This window comes from Pelodiscus sinensis, chromosome 3 (genome assembly GCF_052426305.1).
Source record: "Pelodiscus sinensis isolate ZL-2025 chromosome 3, ASM5242630v1, whole genome shotgun sequence".
In the NCBI taxonomy this organism is placed as follows: Eukaryota; Metazoa; Chordata; order Testudines; family Trionychidae; genus Pelodiscus; species Pelodiscus sinensis.
In genome coordinates, this window is record NC_143054.1 from 31,964,544 (window position 1) to 31,987,992 (window position 23,449).

Genomic DNA, 23,449 nt, shown 5'->3' on the forward strand with positions numbered 1-23,449 from the left:
GAAGTAGGAATAAGAGCCTCCGGAAAAGGGCGCTTTTTCCGGGGGATCGGGGCCAGTGTAGACGCTCTTTTCCGGCTTTTTTAAAAGCCGGAAAAAAGCGGCGGACATTTTTATTTAAATGCCGCGGGGGATATTTAAATCCCCCGCGGATTTCCCTACTACGATAGGTGAAATTAACATGCCCCTTCCGGAAAAGGGGCCAGTGTAGACGTAGCCAAGGGAGTTTACCCAGAATGCTCTGGATATGTGACTGGAAATGCATGAATGCTTTAGCATCTTCTTCCTTCATTTAGATCCAAATTAATGTTAAAAATAAAGAAAGGAGAAAATTAGCTTTCAACCACAGACTAACTTGTTTGTGCAAATAAATACACAGGATAAAATAGGGAAATATAACTGAATTCATGAGTAGAAAAAGAATGCTAGGTAGATCCATGGCCCAGATTCAGGGACTAACCTTCAGCTGCTAGGAAAATTCTGTCTGGGTCTCAGAAAACACTATTACAAACACCATCAGCAAAGACAAGAGGTTGGGGAAAGGTTAATACTGTACCCTCTGTCACAATATAGACAGGTGGAAAAACAGCCACATTCTTTCCCTCTATTTTTGGATCATCACTCTGAATGATACAGCATTCAGATTACAGTTTCGCTGAGTAATTAGCTTCTTTTTCTACACTCAGAACAATCACCAAAGGTGAAAACTAAAAGAAAATTACCACATTAGAATTACCATTCTAATTTATTTGAGAAAGGCTTCTTGCATTATTTCTTAATGTGTAGATTGAATGTAAGCTCTTAGATGTTGGTAATAAGGACTAAAAATTCAAGCTGAGTTGAACTGCTTCAAGTTACATGGCACTGTATCATGCCTCTGACTAGGTGAGTGTAACTCTTAATACAAGGTGGGTGGAAGACATGGAGAAAATACAATTGCTGGGGCACTGACTCTCTCAGGAAGAGGTAGTGGAAACTGATTAAAAGCATTTTAGAAAACAATCCTTTCACAAGCCCCATCTGAAGGTATCATTTAGCCTATTTGCATGTAGTATACTGGCATAAGCATACTTATACCTGTAAAACTGAATTCATATTAAAGGACTACACTGTGTTAACATCCATTTCTAAACTGTCATATTTACAGTGCTATAAAATCTGTAGGCAAGACTTAGGCAAGGTGGAGAGTTTCATCCTCTCTCAATACAGGCAGTCCGTGACTTACGCGGATCCGACTTATGTCGGATCCGCACTTATGAACGGGGCTCTCTCGCCCCGGAGGTCGAGGTGGCGGATTGCTGCCTGCGAGCTCCGGGGCGAGAAAGCCCCGTTCGTAAGCTGCTCCCGGTGCCCCTGGTCTGCTGGAGACGGTCCCCAGCAGATCACAGACACCGGGAGCAAAGCCGCAGCAGCGGCGGTTCCCGCGCTTCTGAGGCTTTGCTCTGGCAAAGCCTCAGAAGTGCGGGAACCCGCCGCTGCTGCGGCTTCAGTCCCAGTGCCCCTGGTCTGCTGGAGATGGTCCCCAGCAGACCACAGGCACCGGGTGCGAAGCCGCAGCCGCGGCGGGTTCCTCCCGCGCCTCTGAGACTTTGCCAGAGCAAAGCCTCAGAGGCGCGGCACCCCGCTGCCTCTGCGGCTCTGCTCCCCGTGTCCCTGGTCTGCTGGGGGGGGGGGCGCAGCTAGTGTGCCCCCCCCAGCAGACCAGGCTTTTGTTGTGGACCCTGGGGCAGAGCAGCTGGGGCGCTGCCGATTGGTCCTGCAGCGCGCTCTGGGCACTACTGGACCAACCCGGCAGCACCCCAGCTGCTCTGCCCCAGATCCTGATTCAGCCGCTGCTGGTCAGTTTCAGCAGTGGCTGAATCAGGACGCCTGAATCAGTAGCACCAAGGAGCGAGGAGCGGTGCTACTGGAGCAACCCAGCAGCACCCCAGCTGCTCTGCCCCAGGCGTCCCCAAGTCAGCCGCTGCTGAAACTGACCAGCGCTGACTACAGGAAGCCCGAGGCAGAGTTGCTCTGCCCCAGGCTTCCTGGAATCAGCTGCTGATCAGTTTCAGCAGCAGCTGACTTGGGGACGCTTGGGGTTCTTAAGTTGAATCTGTATGTAAGTCAGAACTGGCGGTCAGTTTCAGCAGCGGCTGAATCTGGACGCCAGTTCCGACTTACATACAGATTCAACTTAAGAACAAACCTACAGTCCCTATCTTGTACGTAACCCGGGGACTGCCTGTATATGCAAAGTAACTTACATACTTGGTTGTAACTTCTTGCCAGAGCACTGCACTGGGATGCAAAGAGTGAGCTCTGATCCCTGTCCAGCTCCTGTATTGTCTCTGTAGCAGGGCTTTAGCAATAGGTCTCTTGACTGCACTAAACCAGGGGTTGAAATTAACTTAAGTTTCTTACAGGTACTGTCATGTTGCACAATGGGGGGGAGGGGCGGGGGAGAGAGATCTCAGGGAAAGAGGGTGTGATATGACAATGCCTGTAAGAAATTTAATTGTGGGGTGGAGTGTAGGGGATTCAGGGCAGGAGGTGGGGGTACCAGGAGTCAGAAGGAGCTTGAGGGAGAGGAGCTCAGGGCAGAGGACGGGGAATGCGAGAGGGGGTTCAGAGTTAGGGCTCTGGAAAGAAGGTTGAAGTGTTGGGGAAAATGGGGCTAGGGTATCATTTCAGAAGGGAGGACTGCAGCTTCACATACTAGGTCCCTGTTGTATTTCTTCTCTTGCCTCATCTATCACATAGCCAGCATGGATTTCTCCTCTGCCCTCCCCTGGGCAGACGGGAGGGAGAGAAACGCAGCACAAGGTGCACTTTCTCTTTGCTCCCTATTAATCCAGGGAAGGAGGAGAAGAGCAACTTGTGTGTGTGGCTGCAGCCGCTTGCTCCTGAAATGGGGGGAGGCGGGAAAGGGGAAGAGAGCAGCTCAGGGTTGGAACCGCCCAAGAGAGGAAGGGGCACACCCCCAGCCAGCCCCTTTAACATGCCTGGATGCCTGCTGCTTAGTGCATCAGCCTGCAGGAAGCCCTGGAACCCAGGCTGGGAGTGCCCTGTTCTTCCCACTGCAGTCGAGTTCCCCAGCCAGACGGCTTCTTGCCGGAGCACTGCACTGGGATGCACCAGTTTACTTTTACCTCAATTAAGCAGCAAGCCTCAGATAAACGCATTAACTACCTTTACCAGCCATACATATGTGGTGCTGGTAAGCAATCACACTCAGGAAGGATGGAGAATCTAGTCTGCCAAAAAAGTGAGACACCAGGTGTCATGTTACCAAATTTGAGGGAAGTAGCCAGATCACTGCTGCACCCATAGGTGGGGGTGTTGGCCCCAAAAATGGTATAAAAGGGGGCCATGCGAGGTGTTGAATAGAAGCTTACAGTCTGCTACTCCTATGTAAGCTGTTCATGTGATTGTATAATGCCTGTGTGTGAAATTATAAGCATGTACTTTGTGTGGATACTGAATATTGCCCTGCATGTGGTTGAGCATTGGGGCAGAGCCCGGCCTATAGACATGCTAATTAGCGAGGCCCTGTGGGACAATGGCACTCAGTGGGCCAAGGACACACCTAAGGAATGAGGGCGGACTCCTGAGGGCTGCCAGCAGAGAAGACAGACATAGGCCACTAGCAAGGTGACCTGCTGCAGCCAAGAAAAGGCCGGGAAGGCTGTATAAAGGTCCATGTGGTCGACTCCATTAGGGGTCTTCAGCTCAGCACTTCATCCTAGAGGCAGCAGTGCAGGGATTGAAGAGCCGGAAAGAACTGTGGACCCATCCTGATTCTAGGATGTGCAACAAGGACTCTTAAGTCAGCAGCTGTAACATCTCTGCTAGAGCTTGCATTGAGAACTGGGAATTTGATGTATGTGATGTATTATTCCTTCAACAACCTTACTCTCATGCTTTTCTTTTCTTTATTGTAATAATAAACCTTTAGATGTTAGATGCTAAAGGATTGGCTCAGTGTGATTTGTGGGTAAGATCCAGAGGGTAAATTGACCAGGGATCTGTGGCTGGTTGCTTGGAACCAGACAGAACTTGTTCGGGGTAGGTGGGATTGGGTTCTAAGACACCCCCCCCCCCCAATGGTGTATGAGGCCCGGGGCCATCTGGGGCACGGATATTGCTGGGGTGCAAGAGGGGTTTTGCTCGTGAGGCTTCAGGCAGGCTGCTGAAGTGCTCTGTGGGACTGGTTTGTGGCCTGTATGGAGAGGTCACCAGTCTGGGGACTGTAAGGAGCCCTGAAGTTGAGCAATTTGCCCTCAGCTGTGCCCAGACACAGACTGCTTAGTGCAGCAGCAGACTTTATATTCTCCATAAATCATTGGTTCCAATTACTGTTAAATTAACAGAGATTGCCTATCTCCTAGAACTGGAAGGGACCTTGAAGGTCATTGAGTCCAGTCCCCTGCCTTCACAGCAGGACTAAGTACCATCCCTGACAAACTTTAGCCCCAAATTGCCTCCACAAGGATTGAACTCACAATGCTGGGTTTAGCAGGCCAATGCTCAAACCACTGAGCTATCCCTCCCCCCTATTCAGTAATAGGTGGTTCCCTTACTTTAAAATACAGAATTTTTCTGAAATTATTTAGTTCATCTCTAAACATCATATCACAGAAGATACCAGTGTTAACAAGTATGGAGTTTGATGAGGATTTTAGTTAGTCTCTGAGCTATATCAAGTGTGGCATTTTGCCTCATTTACTCTTTCAAAATAGCTGTTGTAGTTTGGTAATGCCTCTAAAATAGACAAGCCTTTCCCAGAGGATCTTAGAACATAAGAACGGCCGTACTGGGTCAGACCAAAGGTCCATCTAGCCCAGTATCCTGTCTGCCGACAGTGGCCAGCACCAGGCACACCAGAGGGGGTGGACCGAAGACAATGATCAAGCGATTTGTCTCCTGCCATCCTTCTCCAGCCTCTGACAAACAGAGGCCAGGGACACCATTTCTATCCCCTGGCTAATAGCCTTTTATGGACCTAACCTCCATGAAATTATCTAGCGTCTCTTTAAACTCTGTTATAGTCCTAGCCTTCACAGCCTCCTCTGGCAAGGAGTTCCACAGGTTGACTACACTCTGTGTGAAGAAGAACTTTCTTTTATTAGTTTTAAACCTGCTATCCATTAATTTCATTTGGTGTCCTCTAGTTCTTCTATTATGGGAACTAATAACTTTATCTGCCCTCTCCACACCACTCATGACTTTATATACCTCTATCATATCCCCCCCTCAGTCTCCTCTTTTCGAAGCTGAAAAGTCCCAGTTGCTTTAGCTTCTCTTCATATGGGACCCGTTCCAAACCCCTAATCATTTTTGTTGCCATTTTCTAAGGCCAAAATATCTTTTTTGAGGTGAGGAAACCACATCTGCTGTACACAGTATTCAAGATGTGGGCGTACCATAGTTATACAGGGGCAGTAAGATATTCTATGTCTTATTTTCTATCCCTTTTTAATAATTCCTAACATCCTATTTGCATTTTTGACCGCCGCTGTACACTTTGTGGAAGTTTTCTGAGATCTATTCACAATAGCTCCAAGATCTCTTTCCTGATTTGTCGTAGCCAAACTAGCCCCCATCATACTGTACTGTTGGGGTTATTTTTTCCAACGTGCATTACTTTACACTTATCCGCATTAAATTTCATTTGCCATTTTGTTGCCCAATCATTCAGTTTGTGAGATCTTTTTGAAGTTCTTCACAGTCTGCTTCTGTCTTAAACTATCTTAAACAGTTTAGTATCATCCGCAAACTTTACCACCTCACTGCTTACCCCTTTCTCCAGATCATTTATAAATAAGTTGAACAAGACTGGTCCCAGGACTGAACCTTGGGGGACACCACTAGTTACCCCTATCCATTCTGAAAATTTACCATTTATTCCTACCCCGTGTTGACTTTTGTCCAACAAATTATGTTCTTCTACATGCTTCACAATTTTATTCTTTACTATTGTTTCGACTAATTTGCCCAGTACTGAAGTTAGACTTACCGGTCTGTAATTGCCAGGATCGCCTCTAGAGCCCTTTTTAAATATTGGTGTCACGTTGGCTACCTTCCAGTCATTAGGTACGGAAGCCGATTTAAGGGATAGGTTACAAACCACAGATAATAGTTCAGTTCCTCAGATTCATCACCCACAAAGGATGGTGCAGATTTGGGAATCTTCCTAACATCCTCAGCCATTAAGGCTGAAGCAAAGAAATCATTTAGTCTCTCCGCAATGGCTCCTTTTATATCTCGATCGTCTAGGGGACCCAGTGGTTTTTTAGCAGGCTTCCTGCTTCTAATGTACTTTAAAAACATCTTGCTATTTCTTTTTGAGTTTTTGGCTAGCTGTTCCTCAAAATCTTTTTTTGCTTTTCTTATTACATTTTTACACTTGATTTGACAGTGTTTATTGTTCCTTTCTATTTATCTCACTAGGATTGGACTTCCACTTCTTGAAAGATACCTTTTTGTCCCTCACTGCTTCTTTTACATGGTATGTTAAGCCACGGTGACTCTTTTTTAGGTCTCTTACTATGTTTTTTAATTTGGGGTGTACATTTAAGTTGGGCCTCTTTTATGGTGTCTTTAAAAAGTTTCCATGTGACCTGCAGGGATTTGGCTCTAGTCACTGTGCCTTTTAATTTCTGTTTAACCTCCTCATTTTTGTGTAATTCCCCTTTTTGAAATTAAATGCCAGGGTGCTGGACTGCTGAGGTGTTCTTCCCACCACAGGAATGTTAAATATTATTTTATGGTCACTGTTCCCAAGCGTTCCTGTAACGGTTATCTCCTGGACTTGATCCTGAGCTCTGCTCAGGATTAAATAGAGAATTGCCTCTCCCCTTGTGGGTTCCTGAAATGACTGCTTCTTGTAGCAGCTGGTAAAGCCATTGAGAAATTTTATCTCTGCTTCTCTTCCTGAGGTGACATGTACCCAGTCAATATGGGGATAATTAAAATCCCCCATTATTATAGGGTTCTTTTTTTGGTAGCCTCTCTAATCTTCCTCAGCATTTTAATGTCAGTATCACTGTCCTGGTATCTTTAAACTAACATACCACCATTCTTGCAATGAAAAGCCAAAACACCTTTGTATTTCTTTGGAATTGTTGTACAAAGGGAGAGTATTACAACAGAAAGAGCTAATCAACAGAAAACAATATTTTTAATTACTCTTGAAAAAGGCCCAAACCAGTGACAGGAGTTTGTTCACACTTGTATGGAGTATGTGTAGAATTAAATAGAGCCCTTTATGTAAACAGATTTGAAACACTCTGCAGTGACCAACATGGTTAACAGTGCCCTAGGTACAACCCAGCCCAGAAAAAAAGCATAGTTGAGTGGCCAGTGGCAAAAGGGGCACAGAAATGCACTGCACAATACATTAGGCAGTCTGGTTTCTTCCATCCCCCAACCTACCACCAGCTCTCCCTCATGCAATCACTAACTGTCCTTGGTAACAGGATGGGTTTCCTGCAAGGCCTTTTATAAGGCTTTGTTTAGAGAGCAGAGTTCACAGTTAGTGGAGCTGTCATGGCGAGGATTAGAGAGCCACAGCTCAAATGTGCAGGGACCTTGCCAGATTTTCATTGCCTTCAAGTGATGGCCACACAGGCACTGTTTCTTCTATGGTAACTAGAAACATCTCTGCACATTCTGTGGCTGTTAAGCCTGGACACCAGCTCCCTACGAGAAACCTGCATGCACCCACACCCATACCAGCAGAAAGAGGCAAATTGTTAATCATCATAACCCACCTGCACTATGCACAGGTGCAGGAGGTTGGGGGAAGCGAAATACAACCTTCTCCCTGTATAACAAAAAGCTGGACACAACACAAAGACATGAGAGGGGTGGGAGTCACTACCAATACCCCAAAAAGTCCCTAGCTCCCTCACCCACCACACAGCCAGACATCTCTCTATCACCACAATCTACAAAATCAAACAGGGGCAAAGGTTGACAGCTTTTGCCTTACCCTCCCCCTCCTCCCTCCAGACAAAATCTGTCCCTTGAAAGGATTAACCCAAGAGATCGTCTGGCTGCCTCTTCCCTGCTAACAAGCTAAGTGGAATCGGGATACCAAAGTAACAGAGGCAGCAGCGCCTGGCTGCAGCTTCCTCCCTCTGCTGGACTTGTCTAAGGTTACCAACGTTGTAATTCAAAAATATTAAAACAGCCTTTTAGCACCCCCATCTCAGCCTTCCTCCAGATAAAGCAGCACTCACCTTCATTCTCCGGGGGTATTTCTTGCTCGATTTAGCAGCACCCAGCAACTCCCCATCTTGTGGTAGAGAGATGGAAAAATAAGGGACTATGGGCAACCCTTGGAACCCCGCCGCCCCACTACTGGGGCAAGAGATGCCGCGGGAGACAGAGGGCTGAATAAATGACCCCAGGTAGTAGCAGCAAATTCAACCCAGTCAAAAGAAGGGTGGGCGCCAGTACCACTGGGGCAGGAGACCGCAATGGTGAAATCACACACACACACACACACACACTACACAAATGCGGCCACACGCTCTTGCCTCTCTCCTCTGCACGATAGCTCTGGCGCGGAACAGCCCGAAGACGCCCTGGCTCGCTGCGATTCACTCCAGCGGGCGTGGCACAGACCGGATCCCGGTGCTGGAGCCTGAGCCCACAGTGGCCTAACAGCCGCACCCTGGACGGCTCGGGGGTCCAGAGCTCTCGGCAACACCCCCGCGCGGCCGGGTACTAGGTACTAGTGGCCTAAGCACCTCACCGCCAAGTTCACGCCCCCTCCCCGCCTTTGCAGCGTAGAGAGATGCCCGGGATATTGCCCCCTCTCCTGCTTACCCGTCTGCCGCTGCAGCCTCGGCGGGGAAGAGATGCTGTAGTCTCCGTGCCGGCGCCGGCTGCCTCCCCAAAGCGGGCGCCTCCTGCGCCCTGCAGCCTGCGCGGCTCCTGCGGCCGCTTGCATGGAGCATGCACACTTCCCCCGCTCACGCTGAACAGCTAGGGCAGGGCGGCGGCCGCGCTCCGGGCATTGCTCCGAGCCCAGTACCGAGAGCCGCGCAGACAAGTGTGCACCGCTCGGGGCTTTCCTTCCCTCCCTAGGGGTGGGGGGAGCGGCTAATCTAAGCACAAAGACGCCATTAGCTTTCAATGCTTTTGCAGCCGCTGACTGGCTGCCTTTGAAGCAGCCGCTGCGTTTCCAGCGCCCGCACATCGGCGCCCTCTGCAGACCCCGCGCTCCAACTACCGCCGGCGAGAATCCTGGACGCTTGCACCCAGCCTCGCTCCTGCGCGGGCGGCCGCCCTGCTGAGGCGTTTGTTAGGGTTTCCCTTTGCCAGCAAGGCGGGGGTCATGTGGGCATACACTGGTCTCCCACTTTCAAACTGCCTAACCTGCCCTTCTCTGGCTCTCTGAACAGAGGTGCTGGAACTAGGGGTGCTCCTGCACCCTCTGACTAGAAATAGAAACACCAAACAGCTGCACCAGAAACTCTAGGTACCTGGCATTGCCCAGGTTTGGGGCTGCAGGGGCAGGGCCATGCAGTCTGTCCGCTTGTTTCTCCCTGGGGTTGGCCCAAGCAGGTGCCCACTGGTTTCTCCCCAGGGCCATGTGGCAGCCAACTCCTGGGGTAGCAGAGGCCCTGCTGCTGTCCAGAGGCTGCTCGTTGGGGCTGGGCTACTTGCTGACCCTTTGGTCATTTGTGAGCAGGAGCCGCCCTAGACGAGCTGCCAGCAACTGGCGCCCTAGGCGAAACGCGCGATCGGTGCCCCCGCCTCCAAAGCCCTCAACGGCAGTTTATCTTGGCGCCCTAGGTGACCGTCTAGTTCGCCTGTATTGATGGGCCGCCACTGTTTGTGAGAATAACTGTCCCTCATATCACACCCCCTTCCTTTCTGTTTGATGCAAAACAATGACATTCCACACGCATTCCATTGTCCTGGTACAACAAAACCCTGAGCTTGCCTTATGATAAGAGGAAACTGCACACTCTTACTGTTCAGGAGTTCTTGAACAAATGGACTCACAGACAGATGGACTGACACTCAGACATGCACAAATTCTCTCAAATACATAGTAGATTTAAGAAACCATAAAAACTTTATTTAAAATGCACAATATATTAATATAAAATGTTCACAAAACATTTAAAATAATGTTCAGTAATAAATTCAATATCATATTTCAGCAACACACTACAATATTACAGTTATACTTTATAGTAAAAGTTAGAAGGCTCAAATTCTCACTGACTTCAAGTGCTATCTGGCACTTTTCCTAATATGAAAAGCAGTGCTAACAAATTACTGTGCAAATTAAACCCTGATCCTGCAGACACATATGTATGTGCTTTACTACCATGAGACTACTCATGCTAGTAAAATCAATCATATATGTGTTTGCAGGATTCAGACCTAAAATCACATATTTAAAGTTAAGCGTGTGTATAAATCTGTGTAGGATCTGGTCCTAAATACAGTTTGTTCTAATAGGAATCACATCCACATATTATATGTAAAAATAGCACACATCATTTTAGATTAATACTGCAACTCACTGCTGTAGATAAAAATATCCTTCAGTTTCTTACAGTTTCATGAGTTGCATAGCCAGTGGTCTAGTCCTATTGTATTGGTTGGAATATAAGCCTGATAGAAGCTTACGATTTTTCAATGACTTCCGAAAATTAAACAAGGTATCCAAATTTGATTCCTACCCCATGGATGAACTCATTGTCTGACTGGGGAAGGCCTGATTCCTGTCCACCCTTGACTTGACCAAGGGCCACTGGCAGATCCCTCTGGCCCCAGAAGTCAAAGAAAAGATGGCCTTTTCAACTCCAGACGGTCTCCTCAAGGAACAGTCCTGCCTTTTGGCCTGCATAGGGCCCCTGCAACATTCCAAAGGCTCATGGACAAGTTATTACGTCTGCATGCCGAGTATGCAGTTGTGTATTTGGACGATGTTGTTGCCCACAGTCCAGACTGGGGGACACACCTCGAGAAAGTGGAAGCTGTGTTGGAGAGCTGGGCTCACAGTGAGCCCCATTAAATTCGTGATCGGGCGGACTGAAGCTAAATACCTCGGGTATATTGTGGGAGGAGTGTAGTGAGACCCCCAACTCCACAAAGTGGAAGCAATACAAAATTGGCCCCAACCAATCAGGAAGAAGCAGATCAGAGCATTCCTGGGACTGGTTGGTTATTACCGCAGGTTCATTCCCCACTCTGCTTCCAGGGCATACCCCTTGACAGACCAGATCCTGCGTCCCCGACATCATAAAATGGACCACTGTGCCAGAAGAAGCTTTTACGGACCTGAAAACGGCACTCTGCAGTGACCCAGTTCTCATAGCCCCCAATTTTAAGAAGGAGTTTATCCTGCAGACTGATGCCTCAGAAGTAAGGTTAGGTAGGGGCCGTGTTGTCGCAAATGGTTGGGAAAGAGGAACACCCAGTTCTATATCGCAGCAGGAAGCTCCTGCCAACGGAACAAAACTATGCTGTGGTAGAGAGGGAATGCCTTGCAGTAAAATGGGCCATGGAGAGCCTACATTACTGCTCCTTGGGTAAAAGTTTACCCTGGTCATCAACCACACATCCCTGCAATGGATGCACCAAAACAAGGACAAGAATGAAGAAATATGGTATGTGAACTTTGTGGTTTCATACTTCCTGGCTTAGAATAATATAAAGCAAATAACGCCAGCATTTTTTTAACACAAGGCAGCCATATCAGACTTCTGTCCACTAACACTAATAGAGCTCCCCCAGGAGAACTAGATGTGTGTGAGAGGGGATCTTTTAAAAAGTAAGATTTAAGTGGATTTATGTATGTTTTTCATCTTGAGTACTTTTTGTTAAAACAAAAGGCCATTTCCAATGAGAAACATTATGTCCCGGGAAACAGACAGTGTTTTCCATCAAAAGTAAAAGCATGATTTTGCCTTGGAAGAAATTTCATATTCTGCTCTGACAAAAGTAGTGTTCTCTAGTGAACAAGAGAAAATTGCACCCTGTATCACATTTACAAATATTGGAGGCAATACTAGATGAACTTTCACAAATAAATGTTGCAAAGTGAAAATTGGAGGCTTCATTTGGACTGAGGCTTCATTTGGACTTGGTTTCCATTTAACTTAATTTAATCTATACCTCATTAGCTTGATTCAATAGCTTTTACTGAAAAAAAAGTCAGCATTATCTTCAAAGCGCTACTGATTTGCCCTCTAGCGACCTAGCTTAGAATTGTAACTTGTCCTTTCTTAAGAACTAGAAAGAACAAGAAATATTGATCGTTAAAAGAATATATTAGGATATTGCATTTGTTTGTTGTTTTTCTGGGGCACTGATTTATTGTATTAAAACTATTTCCTATATGACTATTTTGTACTTAATTAAATATTCTTTATGTTTAAAACTATAAATATTTCACCATAGTGCAGCAGTTCTCAAATTGAAGGTCAGAATCCCAAAGTGGATCACACTGTTTTAATGTGATCCTTAGGGCTGGCTTAGATTTGCTTATACTCAGAGCAGAAACCCAAAGCCCAAGGGCTTCAGCCTTGGACAGCAGGGCTCAGGTTAGGGGCCGCTTGCCTGGGGCTGAAGACCTTGGGCTTGGGGCCCCCAACCCAAAGCAGCAAGGATCAGGCTTAATTTTCCCCCCTCCTAAGGTTATATAGTAATTTTTCTTTTCAGAAGTGGGTGCAGTGAAGTTTGAGAACTCCTGCCATAGTGGAATGCATGTTCCGAGAATGTTAAGATACTAGGAAAGTACTATATCTGGGAGAACATCTCAATCTAAATTCAATCATTTAGCCATGTCTGAATGTATAGTACAGTAAAACTCCAATAGTCCGGCACCCAATTGTCCGGCTCTCCCGATAGTCCGGCATCAAAATGACAAGCACTCCTGACAGAACCGGGAAGGAACCCGGAACCACTCAGGTCAGCCACTCTCATGTGGGTTACAGCAGGGAGGAGAAGTGTTTGGCTCCGGGGAAGGGGGAGGGGGAGAGAGAAAGAGAGGAGGATTGCGTTACTCACAGCGTCCTGGCCAGCTGATTGAAAACCAGGGCCGCTCAGCGCATGTGCCCCAGCACTTGGAGGGAGACATACGGCTGTACCGGCGACTCCGGGACCCAAGCATAAGGTTGGGGGGGCGGGGGCAGAAGGGGATTGGGTTGAGAGTATGCAGTACCTCCTGATACTCCAGCATATCCAATAATCCGGCACCACGTAGGTCCCAAAGGTGCTGGATTATTGGAAGTCTACTGTAGATAAAAACATAATCCAAAAATACTGGATGTAAAAGCTAAAATTTAAAATTACACATACTATTTTCTCTGCAATTAAAATTACTCTTTTTAATTTAAAATGGTCTGTGACATGAAATTAATGGGGAGCAGGTTTAAAACTAATAAAAGAAAGTTCTTCTTCACACAGCGTGTAGTCAACCTGTGGAACTCCTTGCCAGAGGAGGCTGTGAAGGCTAGGACTATAATAGAGTTTAAAGAGAAGCTAGATATTTTCATGGAGGTTAGGTCCATAAAAGGCTATTAGCAAGGGGATAAAATGGTGTTCTTGGCCTCTGTCTGTCAGAGGCTGGAGAGGGATGGCAGGAGACAAATCACTTGATCATTGTCTTTGGTCCACCCTCTCTGGGGCACCTGGTGCTGGCCACTGTCGGTAGACAGGATACTGGGCTAGATGGACCTTTGGTCTGACCCAGTACGGCCATTCTTATGTTCTTATGACATACAAGTAAAATATAAACATAAACATTAAATACTTATGTAAAAAATAGCTCATAATAGTACTAAGCGAATGTGCAATGAAAAACTACTTTGAGTCACCATTCCAACTTCATATCTGCTTTACTCCACACATATTTTCCTCCTCTATTCAGAAACATCTTCTCGTCAAATCCACTGAATTTTATTGCATGTTGTACACCTATATCCAGGATAGATTTGGAAGGCTCTTTCCGTCCATGTCTACAGTTCAGAAAACGCATCTAAAAAATTGTAGATTAAGAAAATTAGGAAGTGGTTAAAAGTGGAGTATTTCTACAAAATTAAACATCTGAAGCTCCTATCCCACAAAAGGCTATGCACATGGTTAGCCTATGTAAAACAGTAATTCCACTGATGCCAATGAAATTGTTCAAAAGTATAAAGTTAAGCTAACAATAAATCTTTGCATGACTGGAATTTTACAATATCAATAATTGTTTTTCTCCCAAAAGATGTTAATTAGTTGCAAAATATTCTGCTAAAATAGATATAGATAAAGAATGCATATTTCTGTATAAATTGTTTCTGAACATTAAAAAACTTCCTAACTGTCAGGGAGGTTAAACACTGGAATAAGTAACCTAGGAAGGTTGTGGACTCTCCATCTCTAGAGATATTTGTGAGCAAGTTAGATTGACATCTGTCAGGGATGGTCTAGACCCGTGTTTCTAAAGGTGCTCTGCGAGGCCACTTTGGGTATGTCTAGATACATGCCTCTGTCGCCCATGACAACCTACTTTACTTAAGAGCCTCTGATGATTTGTGGAATGTGCTATACAGGGGTAAACAGTAAACTGAAATAATTTAATTTAGCCTATCAAACCATGAATAATAATACAGGTTGACCCTCCCTGGTCCAACACCTTCAAGGCCTGAGTGGTCCCGAAGGAGGGAGTATGCTAGACCAGAGGAGGTTAGGCCTTGGGTTTTTCTGAGGCTCCCCTCCTGGCCACCAGCCTGGCCAGTGCCCTGATGCCCAGCCAATTGGCAGAGTTCCACTCCCAGCTACCACCCCACTCTGGCCGATGGGGCTCCTTTCCTGCCCATGGTAGTGTCTCTGCATTCCTGGCTTCAGGGGCTCCCTAGCTATGGCTGGCGGTGGCTCCATGCCCCCAGGCGGCAGTGCTCCCTGCCCAGCCCTGCTCTGGCTGCTAGCACCTGGTTGGACTCCCTGCCCACAGGCAACTGGTCACTGAGGCTGCCTGCCAGCTGAGCTCACAGCCAGTGGCAATTTCTGTGGCTGGGGCTCCCTGGTTCAGCAGCATCCATGGTCGTAAAGGACTACAGATGTTGCCAAACCAGAGAGCCCTGGACCACAGAGGCTCACCCTGTAAGGCCTATGTTAACTGACAAATATTTACCCATTAAGTAGCAAACAAAAACTTACATATTCATCCAGAATGAGGTATGAATCTCTCATCTGTAAAAGCATAGGAAAAAACCCTATAAATTACTAGATCAAAAAAAATGATATAAAGTTTAAAGTGAAAGTTAGAGGAGAAGTAAGGTTTAGGTGAAGTATCCATTCACTTAGGCTTTGTCTCCACTGTGAGTTTTTGCAGCAGAAAATATGCTAATGAGGGACTCTGCTGCAAAAACTTGCACTGTAAACAAAGCCTTAGTGCCTCATCCAAAACCCTTTGGAATCAGCTGGAGTCATTCCATTCACTTTGATGAACTTTGGAGCAGATTGTAATAGTGCTCAGATACACAGGTGCTTCAAAATATATCCAATCACTTATGTGAATGTTCACATCCGCAAAAATGATTATATGAACTACAAAATGTGTAGGATGTGGCCTATTTTAATGCATCCACATTGAAAACTGGGCTCAGAGGCTGTGTCTAGACTACATGGCTCCATCAATGGAGCCATGTAGATTAGGGTTGTAGGCAAAGGCAAATGAAGCCGCGATTTAAATGATCGCGGCTTCATTTAAATTTACATGGCTGCCGCGCTGAGCCGACAAACAGCTGATCAGCTGTTTGTCCACTCAGCGCGCTAGTCTGGACGCTCCCCTGTGGACATCAAAGCCCTTTGTCGGCAGCCCCGTTATTCCTCGTGGGATGAGGTTTACCGGGGCTGCCGACAAAGGGCTTTGATGTGGGCAGGGGAGCGTCCAGACTAGCGCGCTGAGCGGACAAACAGCTGATCAGCTGTTTGTTGGCTCAGCGCGGCAGCCATGTAAATTTAAATGAAGCCGCGATCATTTAATCGCGGCTTCATTTGCCTTTGCCAAAAAAACAAATCTACATGGCTCTGTCGATGGAGCCATGTAGTCTAGACATACCCAGAATGTTTAAAAATACTATTAACTATCGCCTGTTAAAATGTGACTGTCCATAAATGTTGTGATCTGGCAATAAATTCCTCTGGATTCTGTCATTTTGTTTTTTAAATTCACTATGTGGGTTAAAAAACCTAAACTTTTACTATAATTTTATTTTAATGCCCCCATCTACTTTATCACCACCAACATTTCCTGGTCCACCTACTATAGAAATCAATTGGAAAATTCCCACTGATTTGAATGGGGACAGAATTGGGCTAATTAACTTTAAATATCCAAGTGTCATGTGGCTTTTCACTGCACATGGAATAGATTTTTTTTTTAATTATTCAAATATAAAAACCCAGACACTAAAGGAATTATGATGTTAACTTCTAAGCAAGTACATGTAGGCAAAGTATTAGCTATTTTCTAGTTTCTAATCATAAAGAATTATCGAGGAATAGCTTTTTTTACCTTCTGATTGGATTCTGGTACTAAACATGAGATCTCTCTATGGCGATCTAGAAATAGTTCAAAATCTTCATCGCTGATAATAAATCTATTTGCTTCTCTCAATGCATCTTCACCTGTATTCTCTCCTTCAATTAGCAGGCACTGGAATACCTGAAATACAGAAAGTATATGATGAAGGCTGTCTGTCTGACATAATTACTATGGAAAAAACCAGAACATAAACCCCACCAGGCCTAAGAGGACTCAGTTCCTTCTTTTCACAATGCTTTTAACTGATTGTCGACTTCACTGAAGAATTAGTCACACTAGCATACCATTTTTATTTGATCTGAGGAAGTGGGTCTGGCCCACGAAAGCTCATCATCTAATAAACCATCTTGTTAGTCTTTAAAGTGCTACATTGTCCTGCATTTTGCTTCAACTAGCATACCAAGGAGAGTAAAACCAGTGTAAATGAGAGATGGCAACAGGGTGAAATTCTGGCCCCACTCAAATCATTGAAGTTATGCTATTGACTTCAATGGATACAAGATTTCTCTCATACTTTTTTTTCGTATAGATCAAATTGATTGATACCCCACTCTGGTACACCAGTTTTATGCTGGTCCAATTACATTTATTTCAATGGAATTAAAATGCTACAAAACTATTGTAATGGAATGGAGGATCAGGCTATTGAGAGAGACTCTTCCATGAGTAATTATGCATTTAAAAGCATGCTCGCCTTGCAAGATTTTAAATTGAGGACATCTATTTAACACTTTTAAACACAGTTTTCTAATGAAAAATATACTTAATAAATATTGTGTATTCGATTTTCCTTTTTCAAGTAATCTGACATTTTCAATTTTTTCCCTATAAAAATGACTGTTCCCTATATGTCTCCAAATCACCAGACTTCTGTATGGTGAAAAAATATTTCCTTGTAAATAACTCAAAGGGGCAAATTCACAACTGTATCTGATTGACACATAAAAGTAGTGAGAGAAGTGGTCTGCCTAGAAATTGGTTATGGATCCCTGATACTAAGTGCCATCAATACATTAGAGCCATACTTCTCTCACACCCAATTGGAAAATCAGGCATAGCAGAGCTAGGGATGTTAAAAACCCTACTGAATATTTGGTTGCAGGCAGTGGGACCTGCTCTAAGCCCCACCACAGCCATGTGTGAGCAGCGGGGGCTGCTCCACGCCCACTGCCACCCATCACAGCCTTGCTGGGTGAGCCACCATTGTGTGTGGGGGGGTAAGGCTCCAGCTAACTGATTAGCCAGTAAGGCATATGCTTACTGGTTAACCGGTTACCTGGTTAACCTTTAAAATCCCTAAGCAGAGCTCTGTTCCACCATGCTCCTTTCCTGTAGGATTGAAAACTTTCTACCAGCACAAAGCCAAACACCTTTACCCCATCCCTTCTCTGAGGGCCCCACTCCTGTCCTGGCCCCTGCCAGAGGCCCTGCCTATCATTCACTCCATCCCCCATCCCTCAGTCACTTGCTCTCCCAACCTCACTCATTTTCACTAGGCTGGGGCAGGAGGTTGGGATGCAAGAGAGGTGAAGCCGCAGCTCAGGATGTGGGCTTGGAGTGGGGTTGGACATGAAGAGTTCAGGCTGTGGGAGGGGGCACTGAGTTGAAGCAGGGAGTTGGAATGTGGGGGTGAGTTCTGGCTGGGGGAGTGGGCTCTATGGTTTGGGATACAGGAGCAAGCTCTGAGCTGAGGCCAAGGAGTTCATAGTATGGGAAGGGCTCAGGGCTAAGGAAAGGAATTGGTTGCAGGGTTGTGATGCAGGCTCTGGCTTGGAGTGTGGGCTCTGGGTTGAGGGGGTTGCAGTGCAGGCCTCAGGGCTGAGGCAGGGCGTTGGGGTGCAGGATTCATGAGGGAGCTTGGGTGCAGGAGGGAGTTCCAGCCTGGGACGGGGCTGGGATGTGGGAGGAGATTCAGGATCCATGCTCCAGCTATGTGATACTTACCTCAGGTGGTTCCTACAAGCAGCCAGCATGTCCAGCTCCTAGCTAGAGGGACAGGGGGTTCTGTGCGCAGCCTGTGCCTACAGGTGCCACTTCCGTTGGCCATGGTTCCCAGCCGGTGGGAACTGCAGAGCTGATGCCAGCACTTAAGATGAGAACAGCGTGCAGAATCCCCATGACCGCCCCCATACCTAGGACATGCCAGCTGCTTTCAGGGGCCACACAGAGCCAGGACAGTCAGCAGTGTTGACCGGAGCTACCAGGGTCCCTTTTCAACCAGGAGTTCTGCCTAGCAACTTCTTCCAGATGCCTAGCAACTTCTTCCTGCTTTCCCCCTTTCCCTGTGAAGAAAATATGTTGCCCTGTATTTCCTGCTTACCTTCCATCGGACAGGATTTAGTGCCTTAATCTGTTCATTCATATCTTCGTCAACATTAAATCTATTAATTACTGAATTTAATTTAAAAGCCACAGAATAATCATGGCACCACTTTCTCAGTTTCTTGAGATTCTCGATGTGGCTTTTGTTTCCTTGCCCACGGCCAATTAGAACGTTGACTTCCTCATCGAAACTATCACAGGAAACTGCAAGAATGTCTAGGTATTTCCCTGAAATAAAGAATACATTAGATAACATTCAGTGTCTTTAGTAAAGAGTAGTCATCAAGTGCCCAGCTCTGCCCACTTCCACCTCCAAGTACACCCTCAAAACCCATTCCGAAGAACACTATCAAAGAGATTTCCACATGGTCATGGGAGAACTGGATTGGATCTCAGAGGTGACATACAACTCTTATACACAGACATGAGGATGCCTATGCCAGTGGTTCTCAAAGTGTGGTCCGTGGACCACTAGTGGTCCACAACTATCTTGCAGGTGGTCTGCAGGCTTGGGGCTTGCCCTCCTGCCCAGCAGCAGGGAATCTGCGCTGGCGCTCCAGTCCTCCACCCGCCCATGAGTTTGGAGCGCTAGTGCTGGCTTCCTACTGCAGGGGAGGAAGGGGGAATGAGTTCTGCAGGTCAGATCTGGCTTATGGGAGAAGGAAGCGGCTCCACATGCTGCGGCTCTTCCTCCCCCCAGCTGGGAGAATGGTGGCACAGCAAACTGCTCGCCTGGAGGCTTTCCCGACTGCTCCCATTGACTGGAATCACCACCAGTAGAAGCAGTGGAGGGCAGTGCCTGGGAGCAGTGGGATGCATGGAGCCAAGTAAGTACCCCCCATCCCTATCCCTCTCAGACCCTGTACCCTCATCCCCTCCCCCCAGACCTCTCTACAACCCGTTCCTGCACCTAACCTCCCACCCAGAACTCGCACTCTAATCCACTCCTCCACCCATTTTGTCATCATGGATGGTTGGCTGGTGATCTGCAGAAAAGTCTGCGTTGAGCAGGGTGGGCTGCGGGCCAAAAAGTTTGAGAACCACTATCCTAAGCTAAAGTCAGTCTAAATGCATTTGATTGACAAGTACATTTAAAATGTTTTAGTTTTCTTTTTATTTACTGTAAAGGTACTATTACCAAAATTATCCACAGACAACAGACTACTACGAAACTGAATTTTGAAGACTTCTGAAACCCATGCAATTTTTAAAGCATATTCATCATTCTTTCTTACCATAACGCTTGAACCATCGCTCTCTAATCATGCTGCCATTGCTCACAATGCTGACACTTGGCAGCTTTAATTCCTGCTTGCAAAACTGGACCAATTTGCCTACAAATTCTCCCTTCTCAGGCAGAAATGGCTCTCCTCCTGAAAAGTTTATTTTCTCCATACCTAGTATGGGACAAAAAAAGAGAAATACTGTTTAGACTGAGATAAATTAAAGTTGACAACTTTTTCTCACAACATATGCGCTGAAGATCACAGATATACTAATCTATTCCGTACAGCAAGCTCTTACTATCTTTTGTCCAGATATAAATAACTCCCATTGAGATCAACCCATTTCAAATATGTATGAAAAGGGGAAACCTTACAGGAAAAGTCCTGTAAACTGGACTTTTAAGAATCAGATTTGCTTCCTTGGTTTTGGATACCTGCACCTATTGCAGTTTTTGTATCATTTCACATTTAAGGTAGAATTAGATTTAGGCTACATTTTATCACTTCTCCAAAAATATCCCCTATACTGTACTTTCAATACTTTTCCAGCACATGACTGAATAAGGAGAATTAGAATCTAAATCTACTTTGCTGGGCTTCTTTTGCTTTGGATCACAGCTTTAAAAATGGGCTCCTAGGGAAAGGTGCAAGAGAGAACTGGAGAAATTCTTGATCAAAAAGGGGGGATGTTGTCAATTGTCCCCTCCTAGTCCCCCATGAAATTCAACATTTGGCTAAAAAGTGTAAAATAATCTTAATAATGAATAACAATGAACACTGGAACCAAGTCAGATTATTTCCTGCACCGACTGAACGATCCAGCCAGCCTGCGGGTGAGAGGCGGAATGTCCCGACCTATAGCGACCCCAGCAACGGAGGTCATAGGGGGCGGCAGTGGGACAGACTCACCCGCCTCCTTGAGCATGGCCAGCCCCTTCTTGGCCTCCTCGAGGGGCAGCACGAAGGAGGTCTTAGCCGTGTGGAAGCAGAAGCCGCAGCGGTAGTTACACTGGCGGGTGAAGTGATAGTTGACGCTGGTGGGGACCGTGGGTGCCTCGGCGTCGTACGGCTCCTTAGCGCCCCGCTCCACAGGTGGGGGGCTCCTCCCCGGCAGCAGCACCCCGCGGAGCCAGCAGGAGAAGGGCTCCAGGCGGAGCCAGAGGGCGCTCAGCTGAGCCTGGAGGAGCCGGAGCAGCATGTCCAGAGCTTGGGGCAGGCAGTGCATCGCGGCGCGGGCTGCAGCGCTCTGAGGTGCAGAGGAGAGGCGCAGGCTGCATTTAATAGCGAGCAGCATGTGACAGGCGCTGCTGCCTGGAGAAAGGATGGAGGCAGTTTCGGTTTCCATTACCGAGAAGTGAAAGTGGCCTCGGGGTGGTGGCAGCAGGCGAGAGGTGTGTGGAGCCTCTGACCCGCTGAGGCCCGTTACACCGGGCCGCCCCCACACGCCCTGCCTGTCGCCTGTTCCGAAACAGGCGCTTTGGAAAGATGCCCCACTCCTGGTTTCAGCCGCTCTGCGCCCTGCTTCCCCCCTACACAAACGGAGCGGTGTCCGCAGAGCTATCCTACACAACTGTTTGCATCGGAGGTGCCCACCCGGGAATCCCCTAAGCGACACATGACGCGTCGGTCTGCAAACCGCGCTCCAGCCAGCAGGTCTGAGTGCAGGCGTGTGCTCTTTCCTGCTGTGGCATAACAAACAAAGCATATGCATCTCTTTGCCCAGAAAGCTTATGCCTCAATACATTTGTTAGTCTATAAGGTGCCACAAGACTTCTCGTTGTTTACCCAAGCCGGGCTCCCTGCCCCCCAACAGGGTTCTTCTCCTGGACACTTACCTTGCAGGTGCCAGGCCATGGGCTGGGGCTCTCTGGTCCAGTAAAGTTGACGGACTAGAGATGTTGCCAGAACAGGGAGTTTCAACCTGTACTTCTCTGCAATGTATTTTGCAAGCATAGTCTTCTCCTGCATATAACTTTCTAGTACAGCCTCAGGCAAAGTATAAAACCAGCTGAACTTTTGACAGGGTGAAACATCAGGAGCCTCATTCTCTCTCTATTGGCATCAGTGCAAATTGCTTATATTTGGCACACAGAGTAAGAGATTCTGACTCTTGCACACAAAGTGTCTCTGATCAAGTGTAGCTATGTTCAAGGTGGGGGGAAGACGGGCTGGTTGGAGCCCGGGATCAGCCTAGGACTCCTCCACTGATCCCAGGCTCCATGTGGCGCTGCTGTTTGGAGCCTGGCATCAGGCTGCACTCAGTGTTTCAAAGCAGCAGTGCCACACGGAGCCTGGTGTCAGCGGGGGTGTCCCCAGCTGAGCAAAGGCTCCATGCGAGGCTTTTGACTTTGAAGTGTGAAGGGCACACTTCAAAGGAGGAGGCACCCTATAGACTAATCGAATAGTTGATGCAAAAATGCATTGACTATTCGATCAGTCAGTTAGTTGATATTTACTATCCTTAGCATGTGCTCTACGCAGCCTCCCCAGCCCCAGAGGAAGGTGCACCACACTGCATAGTTCGGCTGAGTTGTGGCAAGGAGTTCCACAGGTTGACTATTTGCTTTGTGAAGAAGAACTTTCTTTTATTAGTTTGAAGCCTGCTACCCATTAATTTCATTTGGTGTCCTCTAGTCCTTATATTATGGGAACTAATGAAGAACTTTTCTTTATGCACCCTCTCCACTCATGATTTTATAGACCTCTATCATATCCCCCCTCAGTCTCCTCTTTTCTAAGCTGAAAAGTCCCAGTCTCTTTAGCCTCTCTTCATATGGGACCTGTTCCAAACCCCTCATCATGGGTATGTCTATACTACCACCCTAGTTCGAACTAGGGTGGTAATGTAGGCATACCGCACTTGCAAATGAAGCCCAGGATTTGAATTTCCCGGGCTTCATTTGCATAAGCCGGCCGGCACCATTTTTAAATGCTGGCTCGTTCGAACCCCGTGCCGCACGGCTACACGCGGCACGGGCTAGATAGTTCGAACTAGCAAGCCATTCCGAACTATCTGTACTGCCTCGAGGTGTACAGATAGTGCAGAATGGCTTGCTAGTTCGAACTATCTAGCTCGTGCCGCGTGTAGCCGTGCGGCACGGGGTTCGAACGAGCCGGCATTTAAAAATGGCGCCGGCCAGCTTATGCAAATGAAGCCCGGGAAATTCAAATCCTGGGCTTCATTTGCAAGTGCGGTATGCCTACATTACCCCGCTAGTTCGAACTAGCGGGGTAGTGTAGACATACCCCATTTTAGTTGCCCTTTTCTGAACCTTTTCCAAGGCCAAAACATCTTTTTTGAGGTGAGGAGACCACATCTGTACACAGTACTGGAGATATGGCGTACCATAGTTTT

At 46.9% G+C, this 23,449-nt stretch overlaps 2 protein-coding genes across 6 annotated transcripts in view; both read right to left on the reverse strand.

Moving 5' to 3' along the window:
- Positions 1–9,183, reverse strand: part of RNF144A (ring finger protein 144A) — a 114,957-nt gene extending 105,774 nt beyond the window's left edge. For 3 of the 5 annotated variants that reach the window (XR_012902532.2, XM_075923528.2, XM_075923529.2), the window contains exon 1: positions 8,815–9,182. Coding sequence is in view for 1 of the 5 variants with exons in the window: in XM_075923528.2 (XP_075779643.1) it covers positions 8,815–8,938 (124 nt within the window). In the remaining 4 variants the exon portion in view is untranslated. Of the gene's footprint in view, positions 1–8,222; positions 8,279–8,814 lie in introns of all 5 variants that reach the window. The other 2 variants (XM_075923531.2, XM_075923530.2) reach the window with 2 other exon arrangements.
- Positions 9,184–10,046: 863 nt separating this feature from the next.
- RSAD2 (radical S-adenosyl methionine domain containing 2) lies at positions 10,047–21,637 on the reverse strand. Its single transcript, XM_006113224.5, has 6 exons — positions 21,004–21,637; positions 20,104–20,265; positions 18,867–19,096; positions 16,517–16,666; positions 15,157–15,189; positions 10,047–13,990 (listed from the first exon to the last, which is right to left on the reverse strand). The coding sequence occupies exons 1-6, from the start codon at positions 21,437–21,439 to the stop codon at positions 13,826–13,828; spliced, it is 1,176 nt and encodes a 391-aa protein (XP_006113286.4). The 5' UTR covers positions 21,440–21,637; the 3' UTR covers positions 10,047–13,825.
- Positions 21,638–23,449: the final 1,812 nt, after the last annotated feature.